Here is a 22,776-nt window from a genome sequence, read left to right on the forward strand (position 1 = left end):
GAAAGGGGGCGATAAATCATATTTTCAGAATTATGTCTAAAGAACAGAGAGATGCTGACAAAAACCCCGTATTTTTTAGAAACAAAATGTAATTCTCTTCCAAGAGTTGTTCCTTTTTGGATTTCAAGTTATTTTCCTACAAACCTTCCCATAATTTTTTCTTCTGTGGGTCTCCATTTTATTTCACTGAAATTATACTACGTGCCAGCAATCCAATTGTGAAACCTCTGCAGTTAGTAAATTCCCAGAGGCTACAGAAACATTTCTTCATTTAGAACAGCTGAAGAAATATTTCTTTATTCAAGCAGACAGATACATTGAAGGCATTTAACAACTTAAGAAAAAAATGCACTGAGCACTACATGGAGTGACACGTTGCATGGCTGGAGTGGACAAAGGTCTTCAGCAATCATTTGAACCTAGTTTGAGGCCAAACTTGCAGATTTACATCAACTTTAACAAACACTGAATGAGATCAATGTAAGGAAAATATGTTTCTTTCACCTCTGTTCTGAAATGTTTTGTAGACAAAATTTAATTAAAATGGAATTTTAAAATTTTGTTCAGCAATATCTCTGAGTAACAGAACAAATATTTATATTTATAGTTGCACTCATGAGACCAAAAATGAAACAATACCTTTAAAAAGAAATTTGAGAGAGGGAAGGGATCATACTTTGACATTTCCTGCTAAGGTCTTGAGGGTTTTTTGAAACACACCGAAACATATACTCTCTCTGCCGCTCTGACAACAAAGACTGTAGAGTGAGTTTTGGCGTACAAGCAAAATCCGTAAATGGCAGCATCCTCTCCAGAATAAGAATTTACTAATTTGTAAATAAAGTTACTGGTACACTAATTCATTTGCCTAAGAGTTTTTCATTCCTTACAATCACACTGGGTACCCCTGCCCCCAGATAATCCCTGCCATTATTTGTAAAGGTTTTCCACACCTGGAATTTTCTTTGTAGTTCTTCTGCAGCAGAAGCTCACTCTGCAAATGCAGCCCCGGGGGCAGCTCTAGAGCTCGTCCCCTCCACACGCATCTAATGCTAACAACTGCCGTCACGCAGCATTGCCCTTCCCACTCCTCTCAACCACAGCCAGCATGAGATCGAAATTCTGGACACCGATCACAGGAAAACACGTCAGAGCCACAAAAAACCCTAAGTCCTAATTCTCCATTAGCACAAGCATCCAATAACATCATCCATATCCCTTGACGTTACTCCTGTAATGAGAGAATCTCATTGTCTTTCTTAAAATTAAATCTCTGCCATAAGTAAAGCTGTCGCAAAAGATTCTCACAGTTAGCGTGACCTTCCTGTTGTCCTTGGAGCACTACATTTATGTACCGCATTTTAGATCATCCTTAAGAGTGCAATATCTGGATACCAAAAACTCTGAAGAAGTCTTTCAGCAATGTAGAACGGCATAACAATTTTGCTGAAACCACCTTCTGGCTGTGTGAAACCAACTCCCCAAACCAGTCACACTAAAGCTTTCATAGGATGGGTGCTTTGTCTGACCTAACAGGGCAGCATCAGAATTTTCAAATTCAAGCACAATAAATAAGCACCTCGGTTTGTATTTTGGAAACAATCAATGCAGCCTGATCTTCCAAAAACTCATCCGTATTTCCAGCAACACTGGGAGGCTTATAGGAAACACTGAAACAGAACTCTGCGGGTTACAAAGGAGGAACCCGATATTTATTTTAAACACCTTTAAGTAAGTTGATTTTACCACTCGTACTCATTCTCTTACAAATTTCATTCACTTGCAGTCTTACACTCGCATCTTCACAAGCACCAAGGTGGGTGTGCAGAGCAGTCTGGACAGTATCACCTGCAACACAGAGGACAAGGGAGGGCAGCTACTGATTTCTCACCACCTCTGGAGTTCTTCTTTATCCGTGACAGTGAACGAGCTTTGGAGAGATCTTTTATACTCACTAGATGTCGAATAGTTGTCCCAGGGTGGTAAGAATCTTGCTTACTTTAGCTTCCATAAATCTAAGTCAAAGCATTGCTGCTTGTTGTCTGTTTTTCCTTCTTTTTTATTTGTCTAAAATGTAGGTCTGTGTTCCTGGTGGGCTAACAAGGAAAGGAACAGCAGACATGATTTGCAGCAACTCTTTTGCTATCCATCGGTCGATGGATGCAGGGTCTTCTGGGGCCAAGTGATCTTTGCAGTGGGCTTTTCATAGCACAGTCCTTCTGGCCTGGACTTAAATAGCACGTTTTTCCGTTTTGCTGCATTACCAAGAGAGGCTATTCTTTGAACCCTTATTTTCTCTCACCAATTGTTTCTGGTGTTTACCACCACATCCCTATACCTTTCCATTCATATTTCATTCATGCTAATCTTCAAGTTATCATGTCATGCTAATCTTAATGTTAATGTTTGTTACAAGTTTATACAGACTTTTCTTACTGCTGGAAAAACTAATTGCTCACCTATTGACCTCAGTGCCAATAATCAAGATGACGATACTACACTAGGCAACAAAAGAACTGAATTTCCAGCAAAATAATGGCTCATCTAATCAATGTGCTTGTTTGTGTCTAATTCCAGCTTTCTTCTTACTGATCATTAACCAGAGCTCCGGCAACCTTCAATAAAATTCTGCTACTGCCATATCTTGCAAGTTTAATAATGCCTTCAAAAAGAAGCAAGATGCCTCCGTGCAACGAGTGATAGAACACGGAGGTATGCTTCACTGTGGACTAAAGCAGGGGAAATATATCGCTGGGTCTTGACAGTGGCATAAAGTGAAATACAAAAGAATTGACCATAGGCACTCAGAAGTGGGACTTGCTGTTTGATATATTGTTCTTAAAAAAAAAAAAAAAAATCAGTGAAAATAATCAACTTTCCCCAGAAGAAATTGTTTTAATGCCATCTGGAATGAATAATCAATCTACCCATACATTTCACCACCTCAAGGCGATACGTGATGGACTTACTCAGTCCTCACTGGTGAGATACAGGTAGGTGACAGCTGAGCACTGCTTTTCTATTTTTAAGGTGAATTGGCATGCTTCAGTAAGATAAGTATCTGTATGTTTCTACAGGTGTCTGTTTGCTGAATTTTATGGCACAGGCTGGGAAATGGACTGATAGTATTATATGTTTTCCACAAACACCAATATATACTAATGGTTGTCATTATTATTGCAATAAAACCATCCAGATAATTTACTAAGTAACAAGGAAAAATTTTCTAGAGGATTAAAGACTTAGCCCCAGAATTTATCAATCCAAGCTCTAAGCATATTGAAAATTAGCCCTAATTCAGCTATTAATGTAGCTACATGCCATAAACATCACGAGTAAACAAGGAAATATTTAACTCATTCCTGATGGGCTGAATCTCAAAGCCATTAAAAGGCAATCAAAATTACTGAAGGCAGTAAAATTACTGAAGTCAATGGAAATCCTTCCATTAACTTCAGCAAGCTTTGACTCAGGCTCTAAAAATGAGTTGTGGGTTTTGTCTGAATGGAGCTAAGATAAGGGTCTGCTTTCCAGGGTATATCTCAAGATATTGATGTTAAAATCATGAATGAGGCCCAAAATACTTTGTGTAACCTCTGAGAAAAGACTTTGGGCTCAGAAAGTCTTCAGGTGAAAAATACAGGGCACGGAGAGCAAAGAGAAGCAGCAGGGTTTTTAAAAGGCGGGGTGTGGAGAATAAAGGCCCTTGAAGCCGGTCGCCAGCAGTGGAGGAGAGGCAGGAGAACGGAGGATCGCTGGGTTCTCAGCCTTGCTCTGGCATTTGCGCCTGAGGCTGCCCCGGGCAAACCACTGCAAAGCAACTGACTGCAGCGCGAGGCAGTAATACCAATTTTATTCTATAAAGCACATTAGCTGCAATGATGAAAAATGCTATTTGGGAAAATAGCTGTATATTAATATCACCGTTATTAGAATGGCAGCCCAATCTCAGTCGCTTGAACCATGCATTACAATAATGTAAATCAAACTTTAATTTTATTTGTATTCCTACAAATCACATTTCAGACAGAAAAAAGCACCAAGTAATTACATGCTTTTCATACTGTTCCAATAAAGGTTTTTTGTAAGTACATAATAGTGAAAAAGATCCAGAATTTTCTCTCTGATAATCTAGTCAAGCACTGAAACTGTCACACAGAAACAGCTCCACCTTCTCTCTCCTCCCAGTTGCTCTTTTCCATCCCTTCCCTTCCTGTCTCCTCTACAGAAAGGAAGAAGGGAGCTCAAACCCAGATCAGTTTCTTACTCTGGTTCCCAGGAAGGACAAGCCTTGCCCGATTCAACTGGTGGTAGCACCATCTTACACCACTTGTCAACCTGTGGCCTCAGTCTTGGAACAGAGAGACACAAACCCACAACCCCATCGGTTTCAGAATTTATTTCTAGGCAAGATTACAAATGCCACAGCTGTGTTACGGACTTTGGAGACTGGAAACTATCCCAACCTGGAGTGTTCAGTTTCCCTCTGTATTAACTAGGGCTTCTCTTTTGGGGAGATCAACTACACCTACTTTCTCAGAAAGTTTCAGCAAAAGGTTAACCATTTGTTCCATCCTTCAGGAAAAAAAAAAAAAAAAATCCTCATCACGTTAATCCTCCCAAGAGGACGGACAGGAGAAAATAAACAAAGGTCCCAGTCCAAACGTCACTGACCCACGTGAATGATCCATTAGCTCTGGCCTCCAGCATCGACACCCGATGCATAAAGCTTCACTGACTCTAACTCATACTCAACTGGTTTGTAACCGTATCTTTGTCACTTCAATTGCATCAGTTAAAAAGGTGACTTTCATCAATTGTATTCATTTAGTGATTGTTTTTTTAATTAAATGTATCTGGTTTCCATTTGGGTGAAGCTACATTGTGCAGAAGAGATTTCCAGCAGGATTTTTTTGTTAATTCACTAAAATAATTGGGATACCATTCATGTAACTGCTGTATAAATATAAGCCAGACTGTATTATTCCTGTTCAGAGGTAGCAACTGGTTTATAACAATGATTTCTAGGAATGGCATGTTGTACATCACTATCCTAATTGCTGTCGACTATATTTCAAATGGGCCACACTCCTTAAGCTTACGCTGCAAAGGAACAATCTTGCATCTTAAAGTATACATTAGAGCATAATGAGTTCATGGCAGCTGTTTTACAACTGAAAGCCATCTCCTGCTGCTTCTGTTGGTGATGTTGCTGTGAAAAAAGCAGTTATGCTGACGACCAGGGGGAAGAGAGGCGTGTACAAATACACAGCATCAAATATAATTAACCATAAGCCCACACACACTTATACCTCCAAACACAATCACAGTGATTGCAAGCTCTGCAAGTGCCAGGGCTTCCTTGGAAAACACCTTCTGCACCATCAGCAGCAGTTAATTAAAAATTAATGCAACAACAAAAGCCGTGCTTGTCTTTCAGGCGGGGAGCACAAGGTATAGGGGGACGAAACTTACACCTTTTCTCCCCACCTCTGGAGTGCACCAAAGGAAACGTGTAACTCAACTCTACACTTAATCCGTTTAACTTGAATTTCACACAAAATAACGCAGTATCAGTAGTTCCAATGGCCAAGTGGGAGGTCACAATCTCTAACCGGAGCAGTAAGTCTTTGGCAGGGCAGTGACCTTTAGACAAGGCGCAGAATGAGTTTCCCATCTTTCTCTTTCACTTGTTTTTGCGAATGCTGTAGTCATCACTCTGCCTTCAGCGTGAGTAAAGCAGTTAAAGCACAAATGGAAATGCCAGCTCATAAAGCGTCTTTCTTCAGCATTTCAAAGCTAATGAGCATGAATCATAGACTGATTGGAAAATCTGTGCCCATTCCAACGCTTCTGTTTTCTGATATTCACCACGCTCTGCTCTGTTGCATAGGTACACAGCAACAAGAGACCAGATCCTCAGCTGATGAAAGCCAGCAGAGCCCCCGTCGGCTGTAACAAACCTACGCTGACATCCAGCAGAGACTATGGCCCACTGTATTCAGTTGCCATGCACCAGAAAAAAACATGCACAAACAGGCTGAGAGACGGCGTAACAACACATACACAAATGCATACACACACAACCCATGGCCTGCTTCTCCTGATGTTTATGCCTATTCATTCATTTTTTTTTAATTGGATCATAGCAATGTATCTACCAGGATGGCCAGATTAGGTTTCTAATGGTTTGCATGATGAATAACTGCCACTGTTTCTTGACATTTATACATTGACATTTGCTCTCTGATATTGAAAGCTGCCAGATGTATTAGATATTTAAAACGTTAAAAAAAAAAAAAGAGAGGGACTAGCAGAGTCTTTTGGACACAGGAAAGCGGCAAAATTTTTAATACAGTAAGAGACAAATAAGGTTCAGAATCTTATCTTCTACAGAAGGATATAAATTGTTTAGAAACCTCATCAGTTGACACTTTCACTTATACATTTCAAAACTGTCATTAATGTTCTTCACTGCCTCAACTATGTTGACACGTACTTCAAACACTGCCTTATAAAGAAAGCCTAGTAGTGGAACAATTAGCAGACTTAATTGATCATGAAGCTAAATTGTCACAGGAATCTGTGCATTCCTGGTGCCAATTTAAATCCATACACTCTGTTTGCTCAGATCCAGTACTATAGCATAACATAAACGCATGCCATCCAAGACTTGATGAAACAAATAAAAGCAACAAATCACTTCTGAAATACTTAGCCTGTGGCAGAAACCTCTACGGTGTTTAACCTAGAAAATCACTTCAAACTGCAATTACTGCCGTTTATCACTTCCTTAGGAGCTGATCCTATTCTTCAGAGAGCACTTAATTCATGGACTAAATTTGTGTGTGTGTGTGAGCTAAACTGAGAGAAAATATAAGTAGGTTACAAATTGTTTATCTGCATGTAACCCAACTTCAGGATAGCTGGAAGCAGCCACAGAAAAGGTGAACTAATATGGGCAGGCATCTTCCTTGACTCCCTAAATTGCTGTGTGCTCACAGAGCATTTTTATTTCAAGAAGGTTTGGGGAAGACTAATCAATGCCCACACATTTGACTTGCAACACCTGTAAGGATACACTGCCTTTTTTGTTTAAGAGGCAAAGATGTAATACAACGTTTCTATCCTCCAAAATCACACTTACAAGAGAGAAAGATGAATTTGAAAATTAATTACATGTATTTTCAGCTATGAATTGTTTACGGAAAAGTGACCTGAAGCCATTCACTGCCTCTCTCATGCAATTTTAGCAGCTGCTCTGAGGAAGCCTTAAATGCTGGCCCATCTTCACCTACTTTTTTAAAATTTCTTTTCCCCTCCTGTATTTGGTGCCAGAGCACAATGAAATCAAGTGGAAATAAATGAGAAAATGCAAAATGACTAGGATCACACTGAATGAATTTTCAGTACAGCAAATTTCTACTGAAAATTAAGTACGGAAATACTGAATTATTCCTATACAGTGTAGGAATAATAACAGCAAGTTCAAACTTTCAGCTCAGCAATTTCTGTCACCAAGACAAAAGCACCCCACTTAATCACCTAGGAAAGATTTTGAAATAATTAAATTCCTGCAAATAAATGAGGATGTAAGAGCCCCTAGCCATCTTATTATTTTCTTGGCCTCCCTCTGTTCCTTGCATTTCAGAGCCCCAGGGTTCCCAGTGTCAAGCCTGAACATCTACGTGCTGCATACATCAGTCTCAATTTGTAGAGTGGAAAAAAAATCCCTAGCCAGAAATGCCATCGACACAGCATTCCCTAGCCAGAAATGCCATCGACACAGGATGCCCAGTGGAGGCAGGAATAGAAAGCTGCACAAAACATGGCATTTCTGAGAGAGGCAGGCAGGTACGAGAGGCAGAGAACACGGGAGGCTGCCGATACACCCCCAGACTGCTGCTTGAGTCAGCTGAATAGCCAAGCCGTGTGTACACATCTTGCTGAAGGGAGACTGTCTGAAGAGAGAAATGGTCCAGTGTTGGCTCAGCAGGTAAGATTTAAAAAAGCAAAACAAAACAAAAAAATCTGCAGAAGACCAAACAGAACGCTCACTACAGATATAGTTATAAGTATCAGGCCTTCTCACTGACTTATCTTGTTGCTAAAATCCTTCTCCCAGATGCTCTTCCATCATAGGCAGCATAACCAGCAGGAGGGGAGGCAGAGAGAGAGCACGTGGCTGCCTCCAGCATGGACCCCAATGTCCCCAGAGAGCCAGGACAGGCAGCTTTAAGCTGCCGCCTGAAAGCCCAGCTCAGCCTGTGTCACTCCTGGCCTGCAGGAACGCGTGACAAGGCTGCGAGATGTGCAAATGTGATACAATATGTGCGATACTTGACAGCCCCAGGCATCCTGCAGGGAGAAAGGGAAGCTGGCTGGGGAAAAAGGGACTTGCTTCTCTGACTCAATTGATGTTTACCAAACATTGGTGAAAATGAGCAAGAACCGCGAACGATAAATCGGGAGGCCAGAATGCGTGGCAGGCGGATGCAGGCTCAACACGTCACACGGTTCTGTATAAAATTCACCACTCTTATCCAGATTATTTCCTCCTCGTTATCTTCACAGTATTTAATCTGTGAAAAGTAGCACTTGCACAGATCTGCTAATACACCAAAATAACTCCATCCCTTTGTAGATTCCTATCACTCTATTTAAAAAAAAACCACAAAACCTTTTTAAAAGCAATATATATATATTAACTTTAAAGCCTACAATGAATAAATGCAACCTTATAAGCAGTTATGTCAATTCTAAGACTTGTTCCTTGCTTATTCCATCAATACAACAGAGCACAATGATGCTTGAAGTGATCCTGTTACACTAGAACATAAAGACCTAGAAAAGCCAGGCTCAGCCCTGTGGCCGGTATCACGTGCTCCCTCTGTCTTACACACTTTACAATGCTACAAAAACAGCCACAATGACAACACAAAATGCTGTAGTCCGGATGTTCAGCTATATTGCCCATCATTATTTTCCCTGTCTCGTTGCTGTAAGTAAATGGAAATTATTTCTCCAGAGTGCCAACCCCCATGGGGCTGCCGTGAGAGAAGCGCAGGGCGTTGCACTGATGCAATCATCAAAAGCGATGGTTGCTCCGTGGCAACTAATGACATAGAGGTAGGGTGCTCTATCTCATAGTGGGATAAATACACATTGTTTCCGTTTTGTTACCATTACACATAGCAACTAAAGCTAGAGGGGACAGAGCAAGGAAGGAGAGAAGAAAAAAAAAATACATCAAAGCATTTGTAGCTATGATGTTAGTTTTATACCTGGCACAAAAAGCGCTGGAAGCCTTGTGATAGGAAAAAAAGGCAAAGGCAACAATCAAAACCCGATCTCAATAATGCAAGACTATCAGTGGAGTTGCATCAGATTTATGATAGTGCAAACCATGTTGAAATGTAGCGCAGACATTTAGGAATACGTCTCGTTTGATCCTTAACAGTCTCTTTACAAACGTGTCTGACCTCCATGACCTAAAAATAATTTTCTCCATCTATTCTCTTCTTTCCAGAGCAAATTCTAGTGCCATTTCCCTGCTTGTTTACTTTCATGTAAATTGGCTTAACTCAACAGAAAGCAAGGCAGTTCCAGTTCTCTAAAACTGGCTCAGCTGAAAGAAGAATAAAACCTGCCAGAGTTACAGAAGCAATGAGTAAAATTAACGATACTGAACACCAATGAGTTGGGTTAACTTACAACTACCACCCTGGCTCTGTGATAAAGCTTTTTAGATATCCTAGTCCTGAATGAAAGAAAAGACTGTGTTTTTCCTCATTAGCTCTTTCTGCCTGTTCAGTTTACTGTGTATCGTCTGAAGGAAAACCTTCTTTCTTCTACAACTAGAGGACGTGATCTCTCTTAGAAGAGGAGGCATACCATACTCTGGTTTCATTTCGGCTGGATCATCAAACAGTACGGCTATTTGTCTGTCACCAGTAATAATGGGATAGCAAGGGAAATAACAGCAATGAGAGAAGGCTACGTGGGACTTTGCAAGTGTGAAATTAAGGCAATTTAGAGGAAAGGCCACCCAGCAGATTGGGACTGCAGTCATACAAGCCCCCATACTGATTTTAGGGAGAGATGAACACTGGTTCAAATTTTTCTTCCAGTGGCATTCAATTTTCCACTAAATTTGGTAGCGGGAAGAGTGAAATAACCAGGTAAACAAACATTTTAAGAGACTTAAATAGCCACATTTACCATCAATTAAACTGTTGTGTAGTATTATTACGGCACCGTAAATGACGTAGGTGAAAACACAGGAACACGGGAGCGAGAGGGACCTCCTTCAGTTGAATCCAGTCCAGTGATACGTTAGAGAAATCACATCTCATTCATAATTAATCAAGTTTCTCTTGGTTCTTTACCTGATTAAACCTATTAGAAGGCTGCTGAAGAGCCTCATTTCCTTTTCCCCTCAGATAGATAGCCTTTTGCTTTAGCACGCTAAAGCTAAACTCTTCTAGTTTTTGCTTAAGACAGGCTCTCTCTTCTAGCAATCCCTCTCTGCATGTTTTGTGTACATTTGGATTCTTGTTCTTGAACATAGGTGACCAAAATGGCATTTGTATTCCAAAATGGGGCTCAATTACCTTATGCACGGAATGAAAAGTCTTAAGTAATCAAAATTAATTAGAAGCATTAGCTTGTACACTGTAATGATTCCATTAGCGAGTATACAACTTCCACTGGAAGTACCTCACCTAATACATCCAATTTATTTTTTTCCATAGATACATTTAAAATAGGAGATGATGCTTAGGTTAGGAAAAGAAGTCTCGTTTATCTTCCTTTAAATCAGCATTACAACTTCCTCCAAGTCTTTTATAGTATGAGCCTGACTCCAAGGTTTTAATTTCTCTTAAAGAATGAGCAATACAAGTGACAAGACTGGAATTCTGTAATAAACTAAGATGGATTATTTTTGCATCAATCCATCAATGGCGTGTGCTTTCTGATCAGTGGAGTAAGAACCTGTGGTTTCTGGAAAGCCCTTTGCCATCAGGGCTTTTAGTGCGAGATATAGGAATATGCTTCATTTTCTACATGACAACCAATAGTAGTTGGTTTTCATCTGAAACCCTCTATAATGAAAAAAACATCCTAGGAATTATAGGAATTTGGTACTTCGACACTTCACAATACACTTGGCAAAATACAGAAGGAGGCCTCAAAAAACTAATGTAATACAAATTCATATTCACTTGCTACGCTACTCCTTCAAGACAAACAGTACGTCGCCTACCAAGACGAGAGGACCAACGCACACCAAGTGCTGCTCTCGCTGGGTTTCCATGCAGTTACACCAGCAACAGAACCAGGCTGTTCCGTTCGCTTCCGCCTCCAGCGGAACGCATCCTATGCTCTCTGACACTAGAGCTGGATGAACACAGAAATTTAGCAGGATTTTTTTTTCCCCAGGAACACAAATTTCACCATATTCCGGTTATCACGTGGAGGCGAAGTACCACAGGAAAACTGGATGCAACCCTACACAGACCTATTAAGGCAGCCCACTGACTCACCAGAACGCACAAAGCCACAAACATCACCACAAGAATTAAACTGGGTTTTGTGTGGGTAGTCATTTTCTCCGTTTTATGAAAATTTCAGTTTTTCTCATCCTGTATTAGGATGAAAGTGAAGCCTTTTCATTTCAAAGTATGTGTGCATAAAAAAACCCTAGAGTACTGCTGAATATTGGAAAAAACCCTACATCGCTTCCTAGCTAGGACACCCTCCTGGAATATAGAAGATCCAACTGAATGCTGTATCTGAGATGCCTTTCTCTCTGTCTTTCCCAATACATAGATCAAACTCATCTGGCTCAATTAATATTTAATTATCCACACAAAAGGGATCAACTTCCACAGAACAGATAGAGGGCACGTTGGATGGCGCAATGCAGCTTCGTTCAGCAAAAGTAGTTCAGGACCTGAAAACAGGCTACATGATTTTTGATTTTGGAGCTCTTGCACATGGCGCTTTCATCTCTGTTCCCGAAAGAAATTGTGCCTACCTAGTCAAAACGCAGAGGAACTCAATCTGGAATTCTTGTACTCTTGGCTATTCCAGGGTGTCTCTTTCTCATCAAAAAAATTATCTTTTTTTTAGATTTTAAGAAAATTATTCACAGAATTTAAAAAGGAATACTAAAGCCTAGAGCTGTATTTCTTCATGAAGTTGCTAAGGGTAAAGCTTCACGAGAGCTAATCCAATACCAGACCTGAGGCACCAACGTCTATTGCATCCAAACTGAGTGATTAAGAATTTTTTGGTTTACGTTTGTCAATTGAAAATGCCCGATTAATATTTTCTAGTTTTAAAAGCTAACTTTAAAGAGATACCCAAACACATATTACATTTTTGAAAAATGAAGATGCATCAGCTATTGGAAGACTGAATATGGAGACTCATTATAAGAGATGCTTTCTAAGCATTCATTTGGCAGCAGCGGCGTATACTTGTGTTTCAACCTTGAAAGGCTCTGGGCCACTTTACTTAGAAAACGATATCAAAACAAGAAATCACGTATATGTGGATAAAAAAGAAGAGATGGAAACACCCACTTCAATTTCTTAGATCTTCCAAACCTCTCCCCTAGTACGATATTGTTCCCAGGTTATCTAACAGTCAAATGAAAACACTGGGTATGCACTCGATCATTTGATTTTTGCTTCCTCGTATGGATTGACATACCCACACAAATAAAGCTTTCAAATTCAGAGGTAAGACGAAGCAGATATTCCCTCTGTTGCTCAGCTGTGCTTAAATATAAGGCCAACATGCTATATAAAATCCCCCACTGTGTGGAGATCCAGGCAATATTCCTAGCACAATGGGGTGGGGTGAAGATGGTTTTGTTCAATTTCTTGCTTTGACTGGATTATCTCATGCCCTTACGGTTATACGTACCAAATCTTCCCTCTGTGATAAAACAGGGCCTAACAGTGTCACCTATTGCAAAACAGCTTCTCTTCACCAGGTCAAAACCCTTGCACAAGTCCCTGAATAAGTGTCTGTTTTCAGCTCTAGGTATTATTTCCATTTGTAGCAATTTGTCTTGCTCATATACAATGTTGGTTAAAATGCAAATCCTATGCAAAATGAGGGACTGAAGAATTCAGCAGTGAATATACTTTGTATGGATTAAATTATTCCTCATGTTGGAGTCATTCCTCACCCTGCAAGCAGTCCCACACATTTCAGTGGGGTAACACACGTTATAACAATTAAGATGGGGGGGGGGGGAGGCGAGAATAACTGTAAACCCATTTGTGTCATAATTACACAGAACCACAGACATCTTTCCTCTTAAAAGGGAGAGAAAACCCAAACAGAAATAAAGAGTTGCCTACAATTAAAGCCATTAAAAAGAAATTACCTCAAGCAGGGGGTTGAAGCAGCAGGCACACTATACCTTGAAAATCAACCGTTTATGAAAAGAGAGACCGGACACACAGAGAAAGTGCCCTGGAAACTGGGTGTGGCTGGGCAATTCACGTTTTTACCCCATTATTTCTCATTAGCATCCCAGAATTACCACAGATGGTTCAAAAGCCGGCAGCGTATATGTGATTCTTTATAACCCAACCTATGAAACGTCTCTGGAGAAGTAAACTGAAGGTTTATACCCCTGCATCCGTATCGCCTGAAGAAAAAGGGACAGAAGCACACAAGTCGATACCCTCATGTGCAGGTTTGATACTTCTCCTGTCAAAACCAACTGCCCTCTTCCCTGAGGGGAGCCCAGGGAAGCCCGCGCTCAGAGCCACCCGCTGCCTGAGGAAGCCAACCTCGACTGAACGAAACAGACAGCGATTTGCCAAAGAAAAAAAGGAAAAACAACCCTCTGTGCTTAACCACCCGGCTGGGTTACCACAACATGACCAATTCCCATGCCCTCGCTCGGCTGGCTACCGAGCCACCCGCCGCACCAGCGCCGGGATCCCCCTTCGCTTCGGGCGGGCTGCGGCCGCTGCTCTTCCCGCCCCACCCAGCCCGCCCGCGCTACCTGCCGCCGCTTTCCTGTCAGCGGCACAGAGCGCGGGGGGCCGCTGCCGGCCCCGCCGGCCCCACCGACCTTCTTGGGTCTTTTCCTCCTCTGATTACTGCCGTTGCACTTCTCCCCGCCGTCGCTCTTCTGGGCTGCCTCCTCGTTCATCCTAGCCAGCGGGTTTGCCGGCGCCGAGCCGTGCCATGAAAGGCTCCAGCCGCCCAGCCCCTGCCGAGGGTGGGACCCGCCGGGGGCCGGGCCGGGGGCGGGCGCAGCGGCGTTGCCGTGACAGCGACAGCGGCGGCGGGGCGAGGCGAGGCGGGGCCCGGCGGGGCCGCCCGGCACCCTTAAAGCTCAGCGAGTCCACACCCCTGCGAGGAGCAGGGACATCTCCCTCTAGAGCAGGGTGCCCGTCCAGCCGGAGCTTGAGTGTTCCCAGGGATGGGGCACATCTGCCACCTCTCTGGGCAACCCGTGCCGGGGTCTCACCCGTTGTTCTCTCCCCAGCCAAAACGAGCTCTCGAAGGTGAAAGTCTCGGTGACAAATGCACGCGATGCGCTTCTGCGTCATCTGCCAGAAAGCATGAATATGGCGCGTCAGAATTCCCCTGGCCCGGTACACCTGTTGAGCAGAGGTTTGTTATTTGCTTTATTTTAATAGAGGAACCAAGAAACGAAGAGATTTGCGGAGGACAGAGGCTCAGAACTGAAAGTATTTCTGTGAAGAAAGGGTCGTGTCCTCCTTCCTCAGAAGCGACGGGAAGAAGCCACCAGTGCTTCTCCTTGCCTGGCTGTGGGCAGGGAAGGAACACCGGGCGCTTCCCGGGCATCCCACATCCCTGCGGGCCGAGGTGCTGCTCACGCACACGCACACCCTCCTCGTCCCCAAACACGTACCCGCGAGCGAGGGGTTTGGCCACCACTGTAACACCTAACCGATGCTTCGCCGTCAGTATTAAAACAGACAAGGGCAGCGTGATTGGCACAGCATAAGGCGATAGTTTGTACTACTAAAATAAATCACCTCCTCCTTGTTTTGAAAGGATAACACAGCAACGTTCACGTGCAAACGCACGCGAGAATTGCAAATGCATTCTTCTATTTCTTCTGGTGAATACGTTAAAAAAAAAATTACCGTTCCACTTACAACTGAACAAGCCAGCCAAGTAACTTGCCCTTCTTCTCAACCAGTGGCAAAGGCTGGGGAACAAAAGAAAAAAAGTCACTTTAACTGCTTACTCAGCAGAGGAGAGCTTGGAGAGAGTGGAAAGGACCCAACGAGGCATGAATACGCTGTCCCACAATCGCGCTGGCTGCTACCACAACGAACATCTGCAGCACAACAATGTCAGCAGTGTAACAATCTGAAAATCCTTTTTTTTTTTTACTTTAAGAGTGGCTTCTTTGTTACTGCTGGCAGTAGTAAATTCTACACTAAAAAGAGAAATAACTCATGTAAAAGTAAAGGGAGCTACAAATCTCGAAGAAGGCGGGTGCTATACAACACTGCATCTGTTATGCCATAATTAGAGCTGCAATCACAGTCACAGCGAGTATTTTGGGGAAGACACACAACAGTCATTTGTTATCAGCGTCAGACGCTCATGGAAATCAGTTGTGAACCTGTAAAGATGTGGTTATTCTTTGAATTTACAAACAAGCCTACTCTGCACATAAATGCTGCTTTTAAAGACAGAGGTCATCTCCCCTTTCACGTTTCAGTCAAATTTTGCAGAAGTTCATCCCCCTCCACAGCCCTTTTTTCACACAAAACTAAGCCTTTTACAGCCTGTCTGATATTTGTTTATTCCCACTAAGAAGTGATCCTTGGGTTAAGACAGGTTCTTGAAGTATGTGGCGATGATGTATCATGTGTTTTCTTCTTACAATAATGTTTCTTGCAAAATTGAAAAAAAAAATCACTGATATTTCTGAATGTAAATAAGAATAAAACTTAAATGACACATGATGGTTCTGAAAACTCAGAGGTGACGGTGCAGTGATGAAAATAGGATGAAGAACACAGTGTCTCACTCTCAGCCAAATCCATCGCTTGTCCCTCTGTCCCTAGAAGAGATGGGACTTGCTACTACGTTTTTAATTCTACATTTATTTTGGCCCTCAAGCTGGAAAAGAATAAGGAAAGAGGATTGCAGGAGAATTCCAGGACAGCCAGGAAAAGGAGCAGATTTTCCTCAGAGACTTTTATGATTGAAGGTTTGATGCCTTGTGAAAGGAAGAAGTCGCTGGGAGTCACCATGAGCAGCAAAAGGCCAGTACCCCTGGGAGGCAGCCAGCGCTAAGTGCAGGCTGTAAGGTGTGAGGAAGAAGTGAGAGAGAAAGACACAGTTTGAGGATTTTCAATTTCATTGTGTAAGTTTTCTAGTTTTCATACTCCACCTTCACGTAAGTCCATGCCAGGGTAAAAATATAGAGGGAATTAAGCAGCGGTTAGCTAGAAAGCTAGACTGCAAACAGAGTAGGATACCTCATGTCAAGAAACCAGCCTGTAATTGTCCATTGTGAAGCTGCACATTCCCACCCAACCTGATCTTTTTTCTATCCGTACACGAGAATTGCGCTGCCACCCAGCACCCCATGAAATCAAGCGTATGGTGTGACAGCGCCCACAAACAAAATACTGGAAAAGCCTATTGCGACAAGTATCTCAACTCAAATACTTACTGATGAGAGCTACAAAGCCCCCACAAACTCACATGTACAAATTTACTGAAGGACGACAACCTCATTGACCTTAACTGCTCTCAGCTCATGTCCCCAAATCCTGGGCATTCACCTTTGGCAACAGAGTTTTAGGTGTAGGCAAAGAAAACAAACGCCCGTTCTCAGTGACAACACATCAGTACTCTTCATTCCCCACAATCCCACCAACCCAGCATGAAACCTAACCAACCAGGGAATCACAGCTGGTGTGAATTGACAATAAGTCTAATAACTGCACAAGCTGAGGTCTAATAACCACAAAGAAATGTGGTTATTCTGTCTCAAAGAAATTATTCTGTCTCAAAGAAATGCCTATACACCCCAGTAAGTCCTAAATATCCAAGACTGCGGAAGGCATTCTTCCTCATTTAAAGCAGTTAGAAAAAAATATTATACCATGTGGATTGCATTTCCTTCACAAAGCAAAATTTATTAGCTGAAAAAATACGTAGACATAATCAAACTGCTAATATGGGGAATTGCACAGGAAGTAATTTTTAACTCACGTGAAGCAGAGGGCTGCAGTCACATACATGATCACCCCTCAGCAGTTTATAAAAGGGATATCTTATCTCCAACCCATATCTACCAACCCACAGAACCTAGTACAGAATCAATGGCTAGTAATTTATGATCAGGCAGTTCCCATGAATGAGGGTTTAGATGATCAGGTAGGTTAGTGTCTGGAAACTTCCCACGGATATACCCTGTCGGTTATGTTGTTTCGAGGCCTGTATTCATTACACCTAAGTCCAGGTGCTTAGCTGAACTGCCTTAGTCCACCCAACATCTGAATCGCATTCCAGTGAACAACCTTTCAGGTTAACAACATACAATTACCTCCCTTCATACAGCTTTGATAAAGGGAGTTCCACCGCAGCTTAAATTTACTTTACGGAGCTGAAAAGAAATTACGCACCAAAAGTGTGAAGCAACTCCCTGAAAGTTCTTCAGCAAAGTGCTGGCCAGCCTCTCCGCAAGCCTTGCCAGAGGCTTCTTGTCGTACATTAGCAGTAATGGCAGCGGTATTAAATGGATCCCCTTAATTTGATAAGTGCAGTCAGTTGGAAGGGCTTCCTTACTGAGTTTTGCTTGGGTGTTTTCCAGACCTAGGACCCTCACTCCCAAATGCATTCATGTAGGCATGTAAAGCAAAGCCAAAGAAGAATGTCCTCTTTACAGCTGTTGGCAGATGACGCTAGCCTGCACTGAGCTCTGCGATGCTGCAGTTGGATCACTGCTGCTGTGTAAACTATCAGGCTTACAACTATGTCAGGCATGTCACTAGCCTCCCCTCTTCTATCACAGAAGTCATGCTTTCCTAGTAGACTATCATCTTTTTCTTTTTCTGGAGCCATTCCTTACGATACCATTCTTGGTTACTTCCACAACTGAAACATTTAATCCTACAAGGCCAGCTCTATTCCCATGGAATTCAACAGCAGCAGATCCATTAAATTTCAGATGTCTAAAATCCCACCATTACAACAAACAACGAAAATCAGAAACTTTTCTTATAGTTCAACTAGGACGTCTTTCTACACCTTGACCCTACTTCATATTCTGTACCTCTGTACCTATGCTACCTACACTTAGGGGAAAAAAAAAAAAAATCATTGTCAGTAAGTCAGAACACTTCCACGTTCCACATACTGGAAACTGAAGGCTCAGGGGGATCTTATCAATGTGTACAAATACCTAATGAGAAAGAGTAAAGGCAGCTCTTCTCAGTGGTGCCCAGTGACAGGACAAGAGACAATGGGCATAAACTGAAAGACAAGAAATTCCATTTAAACATAAGAAAAAAACTTCTTAAATGTAAAGGAACAGATTACCTAGATAGACTATGAATTCTCAGTCCTTAGAAATACTCAAAACTTGACCGGACACGGCCCTGAGCAACCTGCCCTAGCTGACCCTGAGATAGGGGTTGGACTAGACCATCTCCAGAGACCACTCCCCAACTTGACTGTTCTGTGATGCTACAAATACAGAGCCTTGATTCTGCAGCTGTCTGAAGAGTGCATTGCTTTTAGCAGTCGTTAAAGGCATTAAAATACTCAGGTGTTCCAGCTGAGTAGCTGCAAATATTGTCATTCTTAAAATGGTGACACCTAGATTTTGTCAGTTGCTTCTATGTTTAGCATTATACAAAAAAAAGGTATCTCTAAATATCATGTGCGGTAAGTGCTCTGTATCTATTGAGCCGTATGCCACAAATGATCATCTGGGATTTTATCGACTCGCCACTACAGGAGTTTCTGCTGGTTACCTTGAGCTGAACCCTCAGCTTCCATCTGTCCCACCCTGATAAGAGAAGAACAATAGAGTGAATCAGAGGTGGATGAAAAAAGCCACCTATGGTTTACCACTGAAATCGCTAAACCAAACTGTAATAGGAAAGAGTTAAAGTATGCATTTCTTCAATTATCCCAAAAAGTCTGAACAATTTTTTTTTTTATGATGATGAAATGCATTTAAATAACACATATCACAGAAATGAGCATTTTTACACGCTGTTATATAACTGTTCCCCATTTGTTCCCTCCTCAATGAACACAGCACACACAGAATCAGTAGCAGAGAAACAAAGGTGCAGGCAAGCACAAAAAAACCCAAAGAGACCAAGGAAAAGATTTTTACCCTGCTCAACAGATAACCAAATGATTCCTTTTTAACTTGGCAGGCACGTTTTTTTTTTCCCCTACAGTTTGCACCGTGTAAAAATGCTGAGTGAAATCCTGGCCCTGATAAAGGCAAAGCGAGTTTCATTGTTGACTTCATCCTGGCTAGCCAACCATTACCATTTAAACATTAAAATATCTCCACTAATATAATTATCACCCTTATGCAAGGAGCAAGCAGGGCTTTTAATATACAAAACTTGACTCAGAGACCACAGGAAATATTTATTATTTTGTTTGATGCAAAGTGGGTACGACCTAATTTCTTCACTCAATTCTGTGTGCTCCTTGGTATGAAAGGATTCATTTCTTAACAGAGACAGAGGGGGTGAAACAATGAAAAGATCGAACTGGTCAATTCATATCAATTTAATTTCATTTTCCCCAGCTTATCTTCCAATGGTCAGCATGGAAAAAGAACTACAATGGAAGACCAACGGTTGAACCACTTGTCAATGACCACTGCTGACAGATACTGAGCAGATTAACCATATGGCCACAAACCCACGGCTACCTGTGTCTGACTGCGGACACACAGCAAGACTCAGTGCAAGTAGGACTTGAACCAGAGGCCTGAGGTGCGGTACAGGTGGGTGCCCGATCTGTGGAGAATCCAGACGGCTCCACTAAGGGACCTGAGCAGGACCTATCATTCCAGACATTTGCTACCCCAAGCAAAATGCTGGATACTGTCTTACTTTTTTCTTATACCTACCTTTTTTCTTATACCTCTATACCCATCCTAGTTGAGGATGGGACCAGGGATTTTACAATTTTACAAGGAGAAAAGTTGCAGTTCTAGCCCAAATTATAACTCACAAAAATACCCCAAGGGTAAAAAAAAAACACAAAAAAGCACAGTGACCAAAGAAGGGGGTCAGTGTTTCTACTAATTCTGACTGTAATCTCCTAATAAGCAGATTTCTCCAAGCATGTGTCATAGTTTTCCATTAAAAATAACCTTTTGTGTTTAAGAAATACTGGAATGTTACAGAGTTTGCATCTAAAACATGCGACAAAGTGATCTTTCTTTAACCTGGATTTACGTTACATAGCCATGACCGCCCTGGTAATGAATCTTCTCAGGACGGTAAGATAGCCAAGAAATACAAAGCCATCTTTCAAATAAATACATCTGATGCGTACTTCCGTTCTTTTAATAAATCATGATTGAAAAGGAAAACCAATAGAAATAAAATAAATAAAACCCCTCCAACTTCAGCACGCCGGCCGCGGACAGCAGTTCCACCCGAGCCCCTTCCCCTGCACCATGGCAGAGGGGCCTCCTGGTCACTCGCTTTGTTTTCAGCCTCCCAACACTGGCTCAGCACAAAGGCCTGTCACTGCTGGCTTCCCCACAGCAGAAAAAACAGCAAATATTTCTGTGGCAAATACGCTTGGGTGACTCGTTTCCCCAGATGAGTACCTGGTGGTGGTAGCAGTCTCCAAACAAAGACGATACCCATCTGGGGGTTCTTGGTGTAAAGCAACAATACCTCGTGCCCTCTTATCATCAGTCAAATATACCAGAGTTGATGATACACAGTAATGCTGAAAATGCATATTACAGAAAAGGTTCTTCTTTCAAAGGTAAATATTTCCAAACTGTGAAAATTTCACATCTGAGTTTAATACTGTCAGCAACTTGTACATGTGTTTAAAAAAAAAAAAAAAAAAATATATATATTATCAATATATCAAATATATCAATATATCAATATATCAAATATATATATATTATCACTTGGCTCTATTCCTTGTTGCTTCTGTCCTCTAGAAAAGTGTCATTCCATGGCAGTGGCAAGGAACTATCAATATTTAAGATTTTTTTAATAGAATTCTCAACAGCCTTTAAACACGGCTGAAAGTCAAATCAGCAGTGCTATATGCTGGAATAAATCTGAGACTACCTATTCAAATACCCATTAAAAAGTAAGTATGCAAATTTGACACTATCATTTTTTTTTTTTGCTAGAAAGAGTGCATTATTAATGTCAAGCCACCAAACTCACTAGACAAATAAAGTAATTGCGTAAAGAAAGAATTAACTTTAAAAGAATTGGTTATTTTAACAAAACACGAGGTGGCTTTGTCCTTCGGTATTAACACCCCCTATTTGCTGGGATTATACAATATGTCTAGCATAATCTGCATTGTAACTGTCAGCCAAGTTTTGCAGAGATATGGTTGTCTGCACAGTCTGAAGTTCTCCACGAAACACGTACACGTCAGAAATTCACATACAAACCGACAGTCAAAACGCAGACTTACAAAAAAATGTTAGACTGGGGAGAAGAAATTCCTCTCCGCACTTGTCGTGCGCCGTAGCTCAAACAAATTAAAATCTATGAACTGAATGCACCATTTTCTGCCCAGTGGGAGCTGCAAATTGATCGTTTGCATTACCCGTCCATCTGGTAGTTAGAATTGAGTGTATGTGACCTCACACAACACCTCTGGTGAGGAGACATCAAACTTACGCAAGAGACAAGGCTCTTAAATACCTCGCAATTATCATGCTGGTCACATGCTCCCCGGCGATTGCTATAGTAACCAGCCACTTACCATGGGCTCTGCCTAGCTAGAAGCATTCTTCTCTTACGCCTTGCATTTTTATTCGTGGGGTAATTGTTAATTTATTGGAGTAATAATTATGGAGTAGCAATGTTACTTGTTAATAATTGGAATAAAGGAGTTAAGGTTTTTTACGTGCATCTGGCAAAGCAAAGATGACCGGAAATGAACTCTGAAATCAGTTGTAACACAAAGGAAAATCAGAATAAACGTTTATGTCGTCAGTTCTATAAAATACAGCACCTTGTGTCATTTAACACGCACAAACCGTGAGAGAAACGTGTCATATTTTCATCAGAACGTAACAAAATGAAGAACAACGGGTTTTTTCTTGCCAGGTACTCAGATGAGCCTCTAAGGTTGAAATTAGTATAGGTATAGCTGGTAGTTATGATCGTTATAGACAACCTTCTCTTGCTAGGTACTGTTTTCATTTTCTTGTAAAATATTCTGATCAAACTTCCACCTCTTGGATTTAAGTCAGGTTTTTTTAATACTGCCTGTCTCAAGATGAACTTGAAATGTTCATCTGAAAGAGTTCAGCTATTAAAGATTTTACATCCTCGTGCTTTGGATCAAAAAGCACACAAAGGGTAACGGGATTGCTGACACCGGGGGAGCGGAACCAGGACTCACCCGGGCAATGGTGCCAGTGGCACAGGAGGAGCAGAGAAATTACGCTGGGAGGTTGGAAAAGGGGAAATGAACAGAAGAGTCGGTGCTTCCTAAAGCCTGGTGTCCTCCAAAACTGGTGGGGAAAAAAAAAGTCAAGATCTA

The 22,776-nt window shown here is 41.8% G+C and overlaps 1 protein-coding gene across 4 annotated transcripts in view; it reads right to left on the reverse strand.

The window, feature by feature from the left end:
- Positions 1–14,185, reverse strand: part of ANK2 (ankyrin 2) — a 258,299-nt gene extending 244,114 nt beyond the window's left edge. For all 4 annotated transcript variants that reach the window (XM_072861199.1, XM_072861198.1, XM_072861194.1 and 1 more), the window contains exon 1: positions 14,105–14,185. In XM_072861199.1, coding sequence (XP_072717300.1) covers positions 14,105–14,185 — 81 coding nt within the window. The remainder of the gene's footprint in view (positions 1–14,104) is intronic.
- Between the last annotated feature and the right edge of the window lie 8,591 nt (positions 14,186–22,776).

This window comes from Ciconia boyciana, chromosome 5, assembly GCF_034638445.1.
Source record: "Ciconia boyciana chromosome 5, ASM3463844v1, whole genome shotgun sequence".
Taxonomy (NCBI): domain Eukaryota; kingdom Metazoa; phylum Chordata; class Aves; order Ciconiiformes; family Ciconiidae; genus Ciconia; species Ciconia boyciana.